The 19209-nt window shown below is 43.2% G+C and overlaps 1 protein-coding gene across 7 annotated transcripts in view; it reads left to right on the forward strand.

Annotated features, from left to right (window-relative positions):
- SULF1 (sulfatase 1) overlaps window positions 1–19209 on the forward strand; it is a 100405-nt gene that overhangs the window by 65888 nt on the left and 15308 nt on the right. For all 7 annotated transcript variants that reach the window (XM_079983066.1, XM_079983060.1, XM_079983063.1 and 4 more), the window contains 5 exons: window positions 419–594; window positions 1192–1320; window positions 1585–1641; window positions 3299–3428; window positions 16236–16452. In XM_079983066.1, the coding sequence (XP_079839192.1) occupies window positions 419–594; window positions 1192–1320; window positions 1585–1641; window positions 3299–3428; window positions 16236–16452 (709 nt within the window). The remainder of the gene's footprint in view (window positions 1–418; window positions 595–1191; window positions 1321–1584; window positions 1642–3298; window positions 3429–16235; window positions 16453–19209) is intronic.

Raw genomic sequence — 19209 nt, forward strand, 5'->3', positions numbered from 1 at the left:
ATGAGCTACCTCTCATCTAGAGTAGAGGATACTGGGTGTTCTTAGAAGGAATAATGGTCTAAGACATATCCATGTGGCTCCATAACCACACGAGAGGAAGACTTTTCAGCAGCAAATGATTTACAACTGCCTTTGTCCATCCTCTGCTATTGAGACAGAGACAGTTACAACCAATAGTGGTCACTCACTGTACAGGATATTTGCAGTGGACATATATTGTGTGAAACCCACAAGCTCTCTCAAAAACCCTAATAAACTACAATATGAAAAGTTGCTGACTTGGTGGTTTTGGTTCAACACCGAAATGCAACTGTATAAGATCGTTTGCATATATTCACTTGTATATGCCTGCTGTGTGTGTGATATATTTGACTTAACATTTTTTTCCATATTTACTTTTCTATTTATTCTGTTTCAGTTATATCACATGCTAGTGGAGACTGGAGAACTGGAGAATACCTACATTATTTACACTGCTGACCATGGTTACCATATTGGGCAGTTTGGACTGGTCAAAGGGAAGTCAATGCCATATGACTTTGACATCCGCGTCCCTTTCTTTATTCGTGGTCCAAGTGTAGAGCCGGGATCAGTGTACGTTCTCCTATGTCTGCAGCACAGCTGTTGTACCTAATGTAAAATATTTGTAAGCACATTTGATTGTCATTCTTAAGTGGCTGGTTTTTATTTCATCAAGATTATTGCAAAGCATTGGCTATGAAGATCAAACCTACCCCCTCCCCTTTACACATATATATAGAGGGGGGGGGAGCACTTGCTAAAGGAATAATGGAGCTCCTTCATTGTTTTATTATAGCCCTGTGCAGTTCTTCTTTAGTGGCTTGCTGCTAAAGAGTTATTAGGGTCATGTGAAGATATATTGTACTGATGGTGGCGTAGCAGGCTACATAAATATAGATTTTGTGATGAGTCTACTGGCAAGAGAAGAATGTCTGCTTAATATCACTGCTTAATTTAGACTCATATTAAAAAATGTCTTGATACAGTATTAGCATGTTCCTGCTAATTGCACAGTTCTGGAAGGGGAACTTTTAGATTTCACTCCTATTATATACAGTTTGACATCAAAGTACTACACTGGAAGTAATTGCCATTCAAATTCTACAAGGATGTGAAAGGTTGCTTCCAACATGCCTAATATAACTCTGAACTTTTCTTGTAATTTTGCAGAATATCTCAGTTAGTACTGAATATTGACCTTGCTCCAACAGTTTTGGATATTGCAGGACTTGACACGCCTCCCGATATGGATGGCAAATCTATTCTAAAACTGCTGGACCTTGAAAAAGCAGGAAACAGGTGAGTTAAAGCTCTTTCTTGAAGGCTGTCTGGTAGCGAATGCCTGAGTAAATCAATAAGCAGATAGAAAACGAACTGTGGTAAAACTAGTGGAGTTGGCCCCTGCTTTCCCAGCTTAAAACTATTTTAAAGAACACATTTCTAAAACTGTGGGAACATGTGGGAAGCTAGTTGGTTTGGAGGGAAAATAAATAGTTCACCTTTAATTGCCTAGACAAACATAGTCATAGAGGCCAACAGTAAATATTATTATTTTGATTTCAGGTTTCGAACAAACAAGAAAACCAAAGTTTGGCGTGATACATTCCTAGTGGAAAGAGGGTAATTATTGGGGTTGAGAGAGTTCTGGGAAAATCTTCCTGGTGGGCAACTGCACTTTTTTTTAATGGGCAGCAAAGCAATAAATGTTACGTACAAATGCACAGATTTAACTTCTTTCTTTCTGGTAGCTTGGCCCATTTGTTTGCTGCCATTGACACTGCAGTCTATGAAGCTCATTCCTTACCTCAAAGCAGCTTCATCCAGCAATTTTCCAGATCCCATTGTTTTTCTTTCCTTCAGGTTGTCTGTTAATTGCTGCTCTTAGCTGTTTGTCCAATGCCAAAGGGTCTTTGCAAGATCCATAGTCCTGCAGCAACAGCCTCTGACTCATGGTTCATGTGTCGGATGTTGAGACTTGGCATTTTCGATGTCTGAGGTCAACTCCGAAATAATACGAAGCAGTAATAAAGACAGTTGTGTGTCTGAGCACATCCAGAGAACCTCCCTCTCACTGATGAGTTGCCTTAAGCAGCCTGCTCTTCTTGGGAATAGGGAGAGGAGCATCTGCAGTGTGTGTGTGTGTGCGCGCGCGCGCATTGTCCCTTTTTGGACATTAATACATACATGGGAGCAATAGGCTGCAGCCCTTGACCTATGCACGTTTATTAGAATGCATGAAGGTGCCTTCATAACTCTGGTCAGGCATCCTCCCCATAGTTGTGTCATGGCCAGAGTGTGGTTCTGCTTCCTGAACTCTTTGTATCCCCTTCACTCTCCCATTCCCACAGTGAATGTGGGGTTGGGGAGGAGTCTGAAGAAGGGAGTTTCAACTGTGCAAGTACAGTGGTACCTCTGGTTGCGAACGGGATCCGTTCCAGAGCCCCGTTTGCAACCCGCGCAGAACGCAACCTGCGTCTGCGCATGTGCACAGGTCGCAATTCGCAGCTTCTGCACATGAGCATGATGTCATTTTGAGTGTCTGCACATGCGTGAGCAACGAAACCCGGAAGTAACCCGTTCCGTTACTTCCGGGTCGCCGCGGGACGCAACCTGAAAACATTCAAGCTGAAGCGTCTTTAACCCGAGGTATGACTGTATCTCCCATCTCCCGTGACGCAGAATCTTTCACAGGAAAAGGGCTTGTGTGCATGGCAGGCTGTGTAGGGACTCTGCTCAGGTGTTCTAATGTGCATGCATCATTTCAGGGGTGACATCTTCAGTGCTGCCCTCCCTACTTATATTCTTTTGGAGTGTGTTATATCTGGAAAGGGCTTGCCCGGGGCTTCCACACATCTTCATAATAGTAGAAGGTCTTATGAAAGGGGATAACTTTGGCTGAAACAGAGAAATCCCCAAAGATACAGATGAAAGCCATTTCCAGGTTTTTACTCTGGGCCTGATGAACATCGTTCATCTCAAGGCACATAGCTCGCATAGTTCTCGAAAGGTTATCGGACTACCATTCTCATCATCCCTGAACATTTCCCATGCTGGGTGGGGCTGGTGGGAGTCGCAGTACAACAATATCTGGAAAGGTACAACATTGGCTTTTTCTTGGCTTTTTGTTATTTGCTACTGCTACAGGGAAAGCTTGCCTTATTTATTTCACGACATTTTCTATATTGCTTGATTGTCAGGATACCTGTAAGCAATTTATTCATGTGTGCTACTTATAAATGCCTTAGAGTGCTGCTTCTTTTCTTTTTTTATAAAAAAGTAAATTTCTGCGCAAGAAGGAAGAAGCGAGCAAAAATGCCCAGCAATCGAATCACTTGCCCAAATATGAGAGAGTAAAGGAGCTGTGTCAGCAAGCAAGATACCAAACAGCTTGTGAGCAGCCTGGTCAGGTAAGCGAGAGACTATCCCTCCGTTTTTCATTATGTCTCTACTGCGTGTGCCTTCTTGAGAGATTAGGTGAGCACACAATTTATTAATTTTTTGAAATTACTTTTATATCCTACCTCTCTCCCAAGGAGCTCAAGGCAGTGCACATATGGTTCTTCCTCTCCATACGAGCCAAATGAAACTTCCAGGTTCTGGCCTCTTAGACACTAGATCCTGGGAAGCAAATCATATTGAAAATATTGTAGTGTTGGAAGGGACTTCAAAGAGTTATCTAGTCCAATGCAGGAATCAGAGCGAAAGAACCCCAGACAGATGGCCACCCAACCTCTGTTTAAAAAACCTCCAGTGAAGGAGAGTTCACCATCTTCCAAGGTAGTCCGTTCCTCTGCCAAACAGTTAAAACAAGTGGGAGAGGACTGGTGTCTTCATGTAGATCTGGCACCAGAAGTTGGTACCAATGGGCAGTTGCCAATGGCCTGAGCCCTCAGGAGGGCCTGTCAACAAACAGACTGCTACCTAACGCTTCCTGGGCCTGAGGCTTCTCTCAGTGCCAGACACTTGCTGGCTTTTGGCCTGGCTGGCGTCCACCCAGAGCAACTCTACATCAGCTCCTCAGAGATGGTGGGAGGAATTCTTTTCAGTGGTAGGTGCCAACAGTAGCATTGGCTGTCTAGATTGCTGCATTTGCTGCTGCTACACCTTTCTGCTACCGTTACCGCTGCTGAGGTGCTGATAGTGAAAAGACCCAAACTGTCACATCCCAGCTGCTGCCACAGGGAGAAAGGAGGGGAAACTTGGGATGGTGTTAAGGGCACTGCCAGATGTAACACTGGTGTTGCCTTTAGACTCAGCTTGCGAATATTTTGGAGATATCTGGTAAGTTGATGCTGGAAACAGGATGTTAGATGAGATGGGTTCCATTCTCTATAATCAACTGGACAAGGCCTCCTCTCGCCCAGCTCCAGAGGAGCCCATGGTATGTCATTGCTAAATACAGGAAGGCTATAGAAATCAAATGCATGCCAGTCCTTTTCAGTTTTATGTGAATTCCAAGCTATGGAAAGTATCACTGTGTGGTCTAAAGAGGAGGATTGCCTGAGTCCACCCTTAGAACAGCTAAAGGGGTTTTCTTAGATGTTTGGCATTAGCTTTGGAAAAAGCTAGCAATAGTTTTATGTCACTTTTGTTAACACATTTACTGTTTCTCAAAGCAGCTTTTATGTTAATGACAGATTTCATGTCTGTTTTGTTGCTTTGTCCCAGAAGTTCTCAGAGACCCATGAGTTGTACAGTTTTGTAAAGATTGCTGCTTTTACTCGAGGAGCATTTAATAGTTCAAAGGAAGTTTAGGATGCCGTTTAATGCAGAGTCTCATTTGGCGCTTTCTCTGTGCTCCCAAAATAAATAAGTATTCATTCATATACTGGTAAAGGCCACCTTTATGGGTAGCAATAGAGTACAGTTGAAACACATCAGCAGGTAAAAGCTGGGTTGAAGTATCAAGTGGTTAGCCAGACAGACAGTCCCAAGAATCCACTAAAAGCATTTCATATTATGACACGGCATATAAACATTACTTTGCTGACATTACTGATTTTTGAAGCAACCTTGTAGCATTTACAAAAGCAATTCTGGTGCACAGGAAACTTTAATTTAAGTAGGATCATCAAACAAAAGCCCAGACTCTAGGTTGTATGTGTGTGTAAATAAATGTAAGGGACAGTTTTGGGTACAAGGTTGCACATTCTTCCACTATCATTCACAGGACACATGAGATGGTAAGTTGTCTAGTCCATAGAATGAGAGGCAAGTTTAAGAGTGGGAAAAACCCTCTCGTGCTTGCACATCATTTTGAGCCTTGGGGAATAACTGGGTTTCTCATAGGGATTGGGAAGAAATTTAGTCCAGAACACATTTAAAGGTGAAATTATCTAACTTGCACTGTGCAAAACAATATATGAACCGAAACACAGCCATACTTCAAAATTCACACTTCTCCAAATTTTGCAGTGTGGTTCTCCATCCAACTTATGTGTACAAAAATAACATAAAGATGCATTCTGTTAGTTAAAATTGCTTTGCGAAACTGTGTCTGTTAGGAGAAATTGCATACAGAAATCTGAATGGTAGGAGAAATTCACACAAAAATGGCAACATTTTCAGCTTTTTAAAAAATTGCAAACTGATGTGAAAATGTGCAGAATTAAGATTGGAAAAATGAGGAAGTGAGAGAAACAGAATTTGACAGTCACCCATTTGCCCTTAATTGCCTCACCAAGGCTGAAATTGAGTTGAAAGAGTTGTGCGTATCCAAAATTGGTGTTGGCTTTGGGTTATCTTTAGTCCAGTATACATTAGACTTTATGTCCGTGTGCACTTGATTCTGTTGCTTGCTTAGAATCATAGAACTCTAGAGTTGAAACAGACCCTGTGGATCATTTAGTCCAGCTCCCCGCAATTCAGAAATATGCGGCTGGCCCATATGGGGATCAAACTGCTACCTTGGCACTATCAGCACCCTACTCTAACCGACTGAGCTTGCTTGCAAGTCACAACACATTTGCCAGACTGCAGTTATTCTGCTCTTTCTGCCCCTTTGTTCTGGGTATTTCAGACTCATTTTATGGCAGCTTTTAAAATTATTGCAACACTGATCTTCAGTGCAACTCAACCATGCACTATTATCAATAGGAGTGGCTTCAATCCTGCAGAATCAGTTTGGCATCTACCCCACCACCACCTTCCTCCACCATTAGATTTTAATGTGTATTTAAGATTATATTTTTATGTGGTTATGTGCTGTTCTATGTATGCCTGTATATTGATAATAATATTGATGTCTTTCAGCATGAAACTACACATTCCTTATAAATGTCTTTGAAATTTTCAGTAATGTTTGCACTGATAAGTACAGTATGCTGGCAAGGATAGCCACAAGCTCTTATAGATATTAAAGAATATATACTCCATTAATGAGTTCAGCAGTTTCTATGAAGAATTTCCTCCCTGTAAATGTGTTTTTTCCCCTCAATTGACTAGGAAATAGAAAATTTAATGGGGAAACTGGCATGTAAATGTTATGCCTTCCACCTTGCTCTCAGTTATTTTATGCTACCTTGTAAGTTGATGCATTCCAGTTACCTTTAATGTGACTTAATTAGCTAAAGGTAAACTCTTTCAACTATGCCATCTGGGCATTTGTCCAGCGTTCTGCAGGGGTCATTAGGGATATTTTGGGGACATTCAATGAAAATAAATTGCCCCCCACAGCAAGAACACACAAAACAAACTATTGTTAGGAAAATTATTTTTAAATGTAGCCCTTGAATCAAGGGCATGTTTTACAGTGGTAGCATTTGCAGACCGTTTTTGCACACACAAGATACTTTATTTGAGCTAAATCCCTTTGTTGTAAATTGGTGATTAAGCTAGAAGCTGGTTTTCTTCTTTATTGTTTGTTACATTTCATCTTTCTATTATGTGCTATAATTCTGAAAAGAACACCTAAGTCTGTGATGCTAAACTTGAGCCTTACGCTTCCTTTTGCAGATAAATCTTTGCATTTTTTTATTTTTACTAGACTGAATTAAGATTTGATTTGCCCATTATTATTATTATTATTATTATTATTATTATTATTATTAGATGGATGGCAGCTAACAGATTGAGGTTGAATCCTGACAAGACAGAAGTACTGTTTTTGGGGGACAGGAGGCGGGCAGGTGTGGAGGACTCCCTGGTCCTGAATGGGGTAACTGTGCCCCTGAAGGACCAGGTGCACAGCCTGGGAGTCATTTTGGACTCACAGCTGTCCATGGAGGCGCAGGTCAGTTCTGTGTCCAGGGCAGCTGTTTACCAGCTCCATCTGGTAGGCAGGCTGAGACCCTACCTGCCCGCAGACTGTCTCGCCAGAGTAGTGCATGCTCTAGTTATCTTTCGCTTGGACTACTGCAATGCGCTCTACGTGGGGCTACCTTTGAAGGTGACTTGGAAACTACAACTAATCCAGAATGCGGCAGCCAGACTAGTGACCATATAGCCGCCAAGACCATATAACACTGGTCTTGAAAGACCTACACTGGCTCCCGGCATGTTTCTGAGCACAATTCAAAGTATTGGTGCTGACCTTTAAAGCTCTAAATTGCCTCGGTCCCATATACCTGAAGGAGCGTCTCCACTCCCATCGTTCTGCCTGGACACTGAGGTCCAGCGCCGAGGGCCTTCTGGTGGTTCCCTCACTATGAGAAGCCAAGTTACAGGGAATCAGGCAGAGGGCCTTCTCAGTAGTGGCACCTGCCCTGTGGAACACCCTCCCACCAGATGTCAAAGAGAAAAACAACTACCAGATTTTTAGAAGACATCTGAAGGCAGCCCTGTTTAGGGAAGCTTTTAATATTTAATAGGTTATTGTATTTTAGTGTTTTGTTGGAAGCTGCCCAGAGTGGCTGGAGAAACCCAGCCAGATGGGCGGGGTATAAAATTATTATTATTATTATTATTATTATTATTATTATTATTATTATTAAGCCAGCTTCATAGGTGGCTGCTTTAAATGTAGCCATATAAGTGCAAGATCCATATGGCGACCTGGTTGAGTGCTGCAAGCATCTTTCCACACAGTTCTTGTTTTAAACTCCCCCTTATCAAGGCAGCTCGCAACAATAATTAAAAACCCAATGAAAGAATATTGTTGCTTAAAACAGCAACAGCCAGCTATATAAAGCAATAAGACCTCATTCAAGAATGTTTAGAAAAAGTAGGTTTCATACCCAAGCTTGAAGAAAGCTTGTTCCTCCCTCTAAATTAATAAATGGCCGTTTACACTTCTGTTCCACCCCCCACCCCTGATCTGTATGCAGAATCTCCTTTGTACTGGGTACCTTAGTACTAAGCTGTCATTGATCAAGATCAATATGAATAGTAGCTCCCATTTCCTTTCTCTCTCTCTCTCTCTCTCTCACACACACACACACACACACACACCATTCACTCAAAAATTGGATAAAAGCTTATAACAGCTGTGAGGAACATTTGACCCTCCAGATGTTGCTGAACTACAACTCCCATTTTTCCTGGCCATTGGCCATGCTTGCTGGGGCTGATGAGAGTTGTTGTTGAGCAGCATCCAGAAGGTCAAAGGAACCTGGCTTATAAGATTCCTTCAAATGTAAAATACATACAGTGGTATCTCGGGTTACAGACGCTTCAGGTTACAGACTCCGCTAACCCAGAAATAGTACCTTGGGTTAAGAACTTTGCTTCAGGATCAGAACAGAAATCGCGCCGAGGCAGTGTGAAGTGGTGTCTCAGGTTAAGAACAGTTTCAGGTTAAGAACGGACCTCCAGAACGAATTAAGTACGTAACCAGAGGTACCACTGTATATTCCTACCAATTTCATAGAAACACCTGTCTGAACACGCAGGTTTTTACCTGGCTTAAAAATGCATATGATGTGTGGGGGGGGAAAACATTCCATATCTGGCGCCCCAAGTTAGAGAAAGCAGGATCAGAGCTTTTCCTCCAATTCTCTGAGCTATTGCGGCACTAAAACTTAGTTTTTCAAGACTTAGGGTGCAACAAAGCCAAAGCTTTGCAAACTTAAATTTCCACTGAAATCCAATGAATGAGTTCTTCACTCTGGATTTTTTAGGCCTTGGTGATCAACCTTTCCAACATTCTTAAAGCCTAAATTGTCGGCTGCCAGAGTTTCCATAACCTCTAAGCATGCCTACTGTTGAGGCATCTTTTGTAGACTCTGTAATTAATTTCCTCATTACATGAAAGGCTTTAATGGCTGTCTAAAGCTGTCACAGCATATTAAGTAAACAGTGCTCATTTTAAATACTTAAGTGGGGCATTTATTGCACTTTAACAATGTTGAATGTAAATCTTTATTAATACACTTATAAAAGCAATAAGTGGAGGGCGCCATAATCTGCCTCTTGGGATTTATTGAAAAGTCTTTCCAGAATGGTGTGTATCGCTGCCAGTTTTCTTGGCAGTTCCTTGAAAAGACTGTCCAGATTCCTTTCAGGTGACTAGATTTGTGGGAATAACTTTTCAGGCATGAATGGAGGAGGAGGCAAATGGAAGTAAGGACCTGGGACAGGGACTTTTTAATTTTTGCTCCAGGAACTTCAAGTTGGGGACTTCTATTTGCCCATGGAAGGGACTTTCCACAGTGATAGCAGTAAGGCATAGCAGGAACTGAGGCTCTTGACTTAAGTTCCTTCCTAGAGGATTGTGAGGAACTAGATAGGTTTGCAGAAGGAAAAGGAAAGACTGAAATGTTGGCTCCACTGTTAGGAATACATTGAGGATGAAACTGTACCCAGCATCAAGTCTTGTTTCCAAAGGCTGCTGTTCTAATCACTTCAATTGTGGAGTCATCTCGGATCAAAGGCTTTGATGTTCCCTGATGACAAGCTGCTTTGGTTTCACTGGCTGAGTCATGTATATGCTGCTATAGCTCTAGTGGCACAAATCTTGGGTTGTATCATGGTTGCAAAAATTGGTCTACCTGACCAGGATGCTAAGAGGGGTTTTTGTCAGGACTGCAGGGGAGAAAAGGTGTTAACTGGTGCTACAGTCCTAATAATTATCTGACACACCCAGTTGATGCTGTTTGTATTTTTTTAAAAGAACAAAACACTAGAATAATCCATGCTAAATTAGCAAAATAACCAAAGTAAGAGAAAAGATGTTAGCCTGCAAAAAATAATAACCTGAGATTGCAGTTGTTTACCCTAGATCCAGTCCAACAAGTGCTAGGGTAATGTGTGTGCATCCCCATAAAAATAAACTGCAGTCATGCAAATCTGCGCGACTAGAGCTAGTCTCCTATTCTGTTTCTTGAACTGCTGATCAGCATGCCATCTTCAAATATGTGAAAGCTTGATACATAGAAGATGGAGCAAGCTTCTTTTCTGCTCCCCCAGAGGTAAGACCTGGGCCAAAACAAACAAGATGAATTTTAACAGGGAGAAATGTAAAGTATTGCACTTGGGCAAAAAAAAATGAGAGGCACAAATACAAGATGGGTGACACCTGGCTTGAGAGCAGTACATGTGAAAAGGATCTAGGAGTCTTGGTTGACCACAAACTTGACATGAGCCAACAGTGTGACGCGGCAGCTAAAAAAGCCAATGCAATTCTGGGCTGCATCAATAGGAGTATAGTATCTAGATCAAGGGAAGTAATAGTGCCACTGTATTCTGCTCTGGTCAGACCTCACCTAGAGTACTGTGTCCAGTTCTGGGCACCACAGTTCAAGAAGGACACTGACAAACGAACGTGTCCAGAGGAGGGCAACCAAAATGGTCAAAGGCCTGGAAATGATGCCTTATGAGGAACGGCTAAGGGAGCTGGGCATGTTTAGTCTGGAGAAGAGGAGGTTAAGGGGTGATATTGATAGCCATGTTCAAATATATAAAAGGATGTCACATAGAGGAGGGAGAAAGGTTGTTTTCTGCTGCTCCAGAGAAGCGGACACGGAGCAATGGTTCCAAACTACAAGAAAGAAGATTCCAGCTAAACATTAGGAAGAACTTCCTGACAGTAAGAGCTGTTTGACAGTGGAATTTGCTGCCAAGGAGTGTGGTGGAGTCTCCTCCTTTGGAGGTCTTTAAGCAGAGGCTTGACAACCATATGTCAGGAGTGCTCTGATGGTGTTTCCTGCTTGGCAGGGGGTTGGACTCGATGGCCCTTGTGGTCTCTTCCAACTCTATGATTCTGTGATTCTATGATTCTAAGACCTAAACCAATGGATTTGATGGGTAATAAAGGAGATCCCGACTAAACTTTAGGAGGAACTTTCTGACAGTAAAAGCTGTTTGATAGTGGAACGGAATTACCTCAGAAGGTGGTGGACTCTCCTTTATTGGAGGTTTTTAAATGCACGTTGGATGGTCATCTGTCAGGAATTCTTTAATTGAAGTTCCTTCATTGTAGGGAGTTGGATGAAATGACTTTTGGGGTCCTTCCCAACAGTTCAGTTCTGTGATTAAATGCAAAGACACATCTAGCATCATGTCTAGTTTGGTCCTTAGAATTTTGTATGTATATAGATGGCAGAATATAGAAAAATAAGTATTGTTTGTGTGTTCCCTATACTAGCAGTTTGAAATATGTTGTATTGTAAATTCTCTCTTCCTGTTAGTAAACATACCGTAATTATTTGTGTAATGAGGAGTTTACAAAAGATACTTTTGTATATCTCAGAAGAAGTATGAACTTGCTTAAGGCCACAATAGGAAATAATTACTTGTAATTATTTGAACATTATATTCGATGGGTACTTTGTACTGTAACCTTTAGAAAACCAGCAATGTGTATGTGTTTGCCCTTTTACTTAATTCCCAAAACTATGTCAAATCTGTAAGAGGGGCTACTTTTGGATTTGCCAGAGTTTTCCGTTCAGCTCATCTCAACATTTATTAAGCAGGATTGAGCTGTTACTGTACTGTGATTCATAATCGATACTGGAAAATCCTCCAAGGAGCTTAAATTATATTTAGTCTCTATCAGCAGGTAGCTTGCATGGCAGACAACATATATTAAATACTTTTGCCTGGTATTGGGCCATGGAGAGACTTCGGAGATTTCCTCAGTACCAATCATCCCTTTGCCTAGCCAATCCCTGTCTGAGCTGATGGAAGCGGTCTCAGACTTGGAAACAGCTCAGAGCGTTGTAGTCACCATGACAACCATTGGGCTGTCTTAATATGCAACAGGCCCAAGACGTGTCAAGGCAGATTTGGTATTCTGTAACTAATAGGCAGTAGATGCCCCGTGCCATTAACTACAATGAACCTGTGGGTGAGGCATATATTAATTATTATCATGGACTGGTTGTTGTTGTTGTTGTTGTTGTTGTTGTTGTTGTTGTTGTTGTTTACTGTATTAGATTCATAAAACCTCAGCGCCTAGGAGTTGCTGATTGTATGGTCGGCAGTTCAAATCCCCGCGGCAGGGTGAGCTCCCGTCGTTCGGTCCCAGCTCCTGCCCACCTAGCAGTTCGAAAGCACTCTTAAGTGCAAGTAGATAAGTAGGTACCGTTTTATAGCGGGAAGGTAAACGGCGTTTCCGTCTGCTGCGCTGGTGCTGGCTCACCAGCCGCAGCTTCGTCACGCTGGCCATGTGACCCGGAAGTGTCTCTGGACAGCGCTGGCCCTCGGCCTCTTAAGTGAGATGGGCGCACAATCCTAGAGTCGGACACGACTGGCCCGTACGGGCAGGCAGGGGTACCTTTACCTTTACCTTTTACCACCCTTCATCGTAAGATCTCAGGGCAGTTCACAGAGTAAAATAAAGGATAGAAACATGAAAATAAGCAAAACAAAACAGCAAAACAATAACTCCCCTTTCCACAGACACATTTAAAAGGCAGCAGAATATAAATCAGCCCAAGGCCTGGTTGAAGAGTAACATTTTTGCCTGGCCCCAGAAATATATAATGAAGGTGCCGGGTGAATCTCCCTGGGGAGAGCATCTCACAAAATGGGGAGCCACTACAGAGAAGGCCCATTCTCATGTTATCACCCTCCGGGCCTCACATGGAGGAGGCACACAAAGAAGTGCCTCAGATGATGAACGCAGTGTCCAGGTTTATATGGGGAGAGGCAGTCCTTCAGGTATTGTGGTCCTGAGCCATTTAAGGCTTTAGAGGTCAAAACCACGTGGGTGGCGCTGTGGGTTAAACCACAGAGCCTAGGACTTGCCAATCAGAAAGTTGGTGGTTCGAATCCCCGCAACAGGGTGAGCTCCCATTGCTCGGTCCTTGCTCCTGCCAACCTAGCAGTTCAAAAGCACATCAAAGTGCAAGTTGATAAATAGGTACCGCTCCGGCGGGAAGGTAAATGGCGTTTCAGTGCACTGCTCTGGTTCGCCAGAAGCGGCTTAGTCCTGCTGACCGCATGACCCGGAAGCTGTACGCCGGCTCCCTCAGCCAATAAAGCGAGATGAGCGCCGCAACCCCAGAGTTGGTCACGACTGGACCTAGTGGTCAGGGATCCCTTTACCTTTACCTTTAGGTCAAAAGCAACACTTTGAATTGGGCCCGGAAACTAATTGGCAGCCAGTGCAGTCAGGCTAGGATCACTGTCTGGTGGATGTGGACATTACTGTGGCAGAGGATGAATTATTTTTACACCAGTAAGTGCAACCACATAATGCTGAACAGACGAGGGGACTTGTATAAATATCAAGGAATTAAATTGTGGCCAAAGATCTGCAGCACCCCTTTGGGTAACAGGAGAGAAATCAGTGGCAATTTTCTCAGGTGAAATTTGTTTCCCTGGGTCAGGTGTGGGGAACCTGTGGCCCTCCGTATGTTGTTGACTTACAATTCCCATCAGCTCCAGCAAGCCCACGGCCAGTGGCAGAGATTATTGGAATTGTAGTTCAGAAACATCTGGTGGGCCAAAGGTTCCCTAGGTGGACATCATTACATTTTCCTTCCAAAACATTCCAAGCATTTTTCCTTCTTCAGGACTGTGTTTTGAAGCTTAGGGCATAACGGATGTTAAACAAGTGGGAGGGTTTTTCATAATCCTGAAAGTTATGACTGGGTCGAAGAAATGAGGATGGTCAAGGATTTGTCTCAGCTGGCTGCCAGTGGGCAACAGGTGAGTGGCTAGCTGTGTCTGTGAAAAAGAGCCATCAGGGTTAGTGATCAAAGAACGCACAGCAGTAAAGGCAGGAAGCGAAGCTGAACTGTATAATCACCTAAAGGAGAAGCGCACAGCAACAAGGGCAGGAAGCACTGGTGACTGATGCAGCTATCATTTTGGGAAGCTTCCTAACTTGAGAAAAAATGGTGGCTCGAAGAGACATGGCTAGGCTTTGCCCTCTGATACAACCCCCTCCCTGTCCCATCAATGTTGATAAAGTGTGGCACCCTGCGCTCAGCCACATAGTACTTTGTTTTTAACCAGGTCTCATTAGTGCTTATTAGTGATGGAATCTTTTGCCTTGAGTCTAGGGTAAACCATATCATCCCTTGCTTTTAGTAATTTTCCATTTCTGGTTATATCCATTTAGGCTGCAGTCCTATACTTACTTATTTGGGAGTTTACCCTGTTGGATGCAGCGGGACATAACGTCTGAGTAGACATGGAAAGCACTTCACGGTTTAATCTGTTTCGGCATCTAGCATGCCCATGTTTAAGTGAAACCCTCTGCAGTTGGCTGGGCGACATAGATAGGTCAGTTGTAAACATAGGAAACTGTCTGTTGTAGTTTACTGATCTCTGTAGATCGAGCCTATGCTTGTCCAGAAGTAGCTGATCCAACAGATTGCATGCTAGGACTCTTCTTGTCTTCCTCCGTCACCACCCCTGGTCTGTATGCGATCTGTGTGTGGCTTTGCTCCAGCTGCATATGGGATCAAACGGACGACCCTGATATTGCAGGTCACCTGAATGGGCTTTTAACTTCCATTAGGAGCAATTAGCAGCTGTTCTTGATATTCTGTGAACTAGCGAGGAAAGCTGGACTTCAGCAGACATGGAAGTGCTCCAGATCTATTTCCACTCACAAACCATTGTTTTCAGTGCATGAAAAGTGCTGTTTTATGCAACAGCAGATCAAGCTTAACTACTACTTTGTGGCTTTTTGGAAAATTTCCTTCTCAAGGACTGCCTTATCTCTCTTCATTAGCCCATTGGGAAACTTGCAGTTTGTGGTAGATTAGCTGGGATGTTTTAAAGCCTGCACATTCATAAAAATTAAAAGCAGTAATAATTTCAGAGCGTGAGCCCAAAGCTCAGATTATCTAAGGGCTTCAGTCATATGCAACTTCCATTTAACCTGTCCACATAGTGCAGTAAGTAATAGGCAAAGAGAGAACATATAAGTGCAGAAAAGAAGGGGCTTGTGCCTGCTCTTGAGGAGCTGTGCAGACTCTGACTGGAGGAGAAGTTGCAAGGATGTGCTGTGATTGGTTGCACAGTGCATGGGATTGCAGAGAGAAATTATAGTGCAACTTCTTGTTGCCCTGCACCAGTGTGTTCCTGAAAGGGAGTCCTCTGAAGGTTTCTTGGCTGTGTTAATTGAGGCTGGTCAGTGAGTGAAAATACGAGTTGAGTGTAATGGGAGACACTGGATGGAGCAGTTCAGACACAGCTGGCATGGTGGGTGGTGGGATATGGAGCCACTATCCTAATGGTGGGATCAGTTAACTGGGATGGTGTAGGGTAGGGCAGCAGTGAGGTTGAGGCTGCAGGGGCATACCAGTGATCATCACTGGCCCCCATTATTCCCCATCACCACACCATCCAAGTGAGAAGCAGAGGCTGCTTTTTTTGCCCAGCTACTCCTAGTATAGTTGATCTGTATGGTTTATATATTTACCATTGCTGCAATGGTGTAATTCAGGGGTCAGCAAACTTTTTCAGCAGGGGAGCAGTCCACTGTCCCTCAGACCTTGTAGGGGGCTGGACTATATTTCTTTGGGGGCGGGGAGAACGAATTCCTATGCCCCACAAATAACCCAGAGATGCATTTTAAATAAAAGGGCATATTCTACTCATGTAAAAACACTCTGATTCTTGGACTGTCTGCAGGCCGGATTTAGAAGGTGATTGGGCCAGATCCGGCCCCCGGGCCTTAGTTTGCCTACCCATGGTGTAATTCATTTGCATGTTATGCAAACACAGGTTTACCTGGAGTGTAAGGTAATATTTTGCAAGAATGCAAAAAGAAACTATCGACCACAAGGAAGGCATTGCCTGTTGTACTTCTCAAAATAAAAATGGAGGTTCGGAGAGATAAATTTAAGCAGCCTGTTCATTGTCTTTTTTCCCTACAGAAGTGGCAGTGCATCGAAGATGCGTCTGGCAAACTCCGCATTCACAAATGTAAAGCGTCCAGTGACATCCTTGCTATCAGAAAGAGAACGCGAAGCATTCACTCCCGGGGATACAGCAGCAAAGAAAATGACTGCGACTGTGGAGAAGCTGATTACCGGAGCAGTAGGACTCAAAGAAAAAATCAAAGAGCTTTTATGAGAAACCCCGGAATACAAAGTAGGTGACAGTATATTGAAGGCTTTCAGAAAGGTCAGAGACTTTAATTTGCTCCAGGTTTAGGCACCACACATCTTCCATCTGGGGAAACAAATCCTGCAAGTTCTCTGTGGGCTGAAAAAAAATATGCCACTTAATATAAATCACTGCGGGCGGCATCTGGTAGAGTACCTTGCATTCAAAGAGTATGTGCATTGACTTTGGTGGTGTGCTCTAAGTATGACTTAGTCAGATATCACCTTGTGTGATTATTTGATCTAATAAACTGATAACTGTATGTATTAGTCACGAACTTCATTCAGCTCTGGCAGGGCCAGCCCTACCATTAGACACAGTGAGGTGGCCACCTCAGGCAATAGATGCTGTGTGATGTCCGCATCAGATCCCCCTGGCCATTTGTACAGAGCTATTCCCTCCTTCCTCATCCAGTGCACTGGTGGAACGGCTTCTCACTGGCCTGGACTGCCTGTCCATCTTTCCTAATTGCCTTCTTCCAACGTTTCACAGACTGCTATTGAGAGAGGCCCCTGGCAGAACAAGCCGGTTCAGATGCAAACAGTCACGCAACAGGCACAATTTGTTGCTTTGCTCAAGAGACATGTGCTGGTACCTCTGCTTCTGCCTTTCAGCATTCCTTAAAGCAGTCAGTGAGTAGGAGACAGGTGGAGCAGTAAGCAACCGATGACACAGGGTTGGAGCTATAGTCTGCCACATATATTGCTCTGAGCCCTCTGAGTCTAGAAAGTTGATGCCATTATACTTCAGGAATTCTAAGAAAATTTGTAATCGGCTTGCATCACTGCTGAAGGCTTCCAATGAACAACAGGGCTTCCAGTAAGGCTGCAGATAGATGTGCATTGTTTCGGCAGTGAGCTTGATGTGGAAACCTACCATAATTCTGGCAACCCTACAGTCTTCTCCTGTGGTTTGAGAGGCCAGGGAGCGTTAGAGTAGAAGTTGAATTTTTACAGCACTTACGGACTGGCTCTTTCATCAGTCACAAAGCCAGCCACTCCTTCAGAGAAGATTTTGAAGTGTGGTAAAGAAATAATAAGATAATAAGATTGGATTCACTATGCAAGGTGGGTCAGGTGGGGCAAAGAAGGCCGCTCACCTGAAGCATAAATTAGGAAGGGGCAACTAATCAGCTTTGAGGCCAGAGCCAACCAGGTAAGCCAACCATAGAAGTAAATGTGGAGAAAGTACTATTTATCCCAAAGCGATTCCCACTCCCATCAGCTCCTGACTCTACAAACATTTTTTTCCCCTTGAATTATTGCATTTATAAGTGCTGTACATGGTCCCCACCCCCCGTCACCGCCATTTATCCTCACAACATCCTTGTGAGGTAGGTCAAGGTGAGAGTTGGTGTCTATCCCAGGAATCTTCATAGTCACGTGAGCTTTAGGTCTCCAAATCCTAGTCCAATTCTAACCACCACACCACTACGAAATCTGTTTGCTCTCAGTTTAATGGAGCGTTGTGTTTCTAGACTATTTTAAACAACATTGGTGAGCTTAGCCAGGTTTAAGTAGTACTTAAATATTTATATCTGAAGAAAAAGTTATTAGTGTAGCTCAAAAGCTTGCTTCTAGTACATTTCTATAAAGGCTAGTAAAATATACCCAGTAGATGTTCTGTATTCTTGTCCTACTGAGCAGCTATTTCTCATCTAGATGTATATATTTACTGAATGCATCCTTAATGCAAACTGCTTGCTGTCTTACACTTTTTTTTTACAAGATAAAAAGCTATGCTTATGAATGGCTTTCTGCTGGGCAGAAAACATCTAGAACAAACTATTTAGATCAACCTGGCAATGGCAATATTATCACTCAGCTCATCACTTTTTCCCAGCCCTAAATGCAGTTTAAATTGTTCAGCCATCTGTACACAAATTATTTGTCCCTGTTGTACTTTAATGCATCCAGATTTCTGTTAAATCGAAATTCCTAGCTAGCTAGTTTCCAACACATGTTTCTGCAGTGCCCTCCAGTGGACTCCAGTGTGAACTACTTATCATACTGAATCAAGTGCACATTTCTTATATTAGGGAGACAGACAAGGTACTATTTCCAGTAATCTACAAAGTGGCAATTCACTATGGTGGCTATGTAACCAACCAGAAAGCCTGTATTTTCCTGCCAGGTGGAGTAGAGCATTTCACAACATAGCTACACTTGATGGGGGGTGGGCCAAGGAAGCGGCAGAGGGGTGGTAAAATAAAAACCTCACCTGACCATCACAGGCCTTGCTCACAATTACAGTGACCTCCATGTGAACATCTCATAAATCAGAGAAAGATAACCTGTTGTCCTATGAGTGTCGTTGAGCTCTACCGCCCCCCTCCCATCATCCCTGACCATTGGTCATGCTGGCTGCAGCTAATGGGAGTTGGAGTCCAGCAACATCTGGTGGATTTCAGGTTTCCCATCGCTGTCTTAAAAGGACCATTTTTGTGCAAGATCATGCTGGTAAAGTTGCATTTCATATCCTCCCCGCTCCTAGGGACTTGCATTTCTCTTGTCTGACTCTGACAAATGGAACAGAATGAGAATGTAAATTAGGCTGTAGCAGTTCAGATTTTGGGAGAGGAAATGACACCGTCCTAATGCTTCTCTATTAAAATTAAAAACTCTCCAAGAATAGTGTCACAGTCCATTGTACTGTGTAGAGCAGGCCTGGGCAGAGGAATTTTTGAAAATTGCCTTGGGAGGGTTTTTTTGCCCTGGAAAGTTAGGTCCCATTTTATTTAAA

The sequence above is a fragment of the Podarcis cretensis genome, assembly GCF_951804945.1.
Source record: "Podarcis cretensis genome assembly, chromosome: 7".
Taxonomy (NCBI): Eukaryota; Metazoa; Chordata; class Lepidosauria; order Squamata; family Lacertidae; genus Podarcis; species Podarcis cretensis.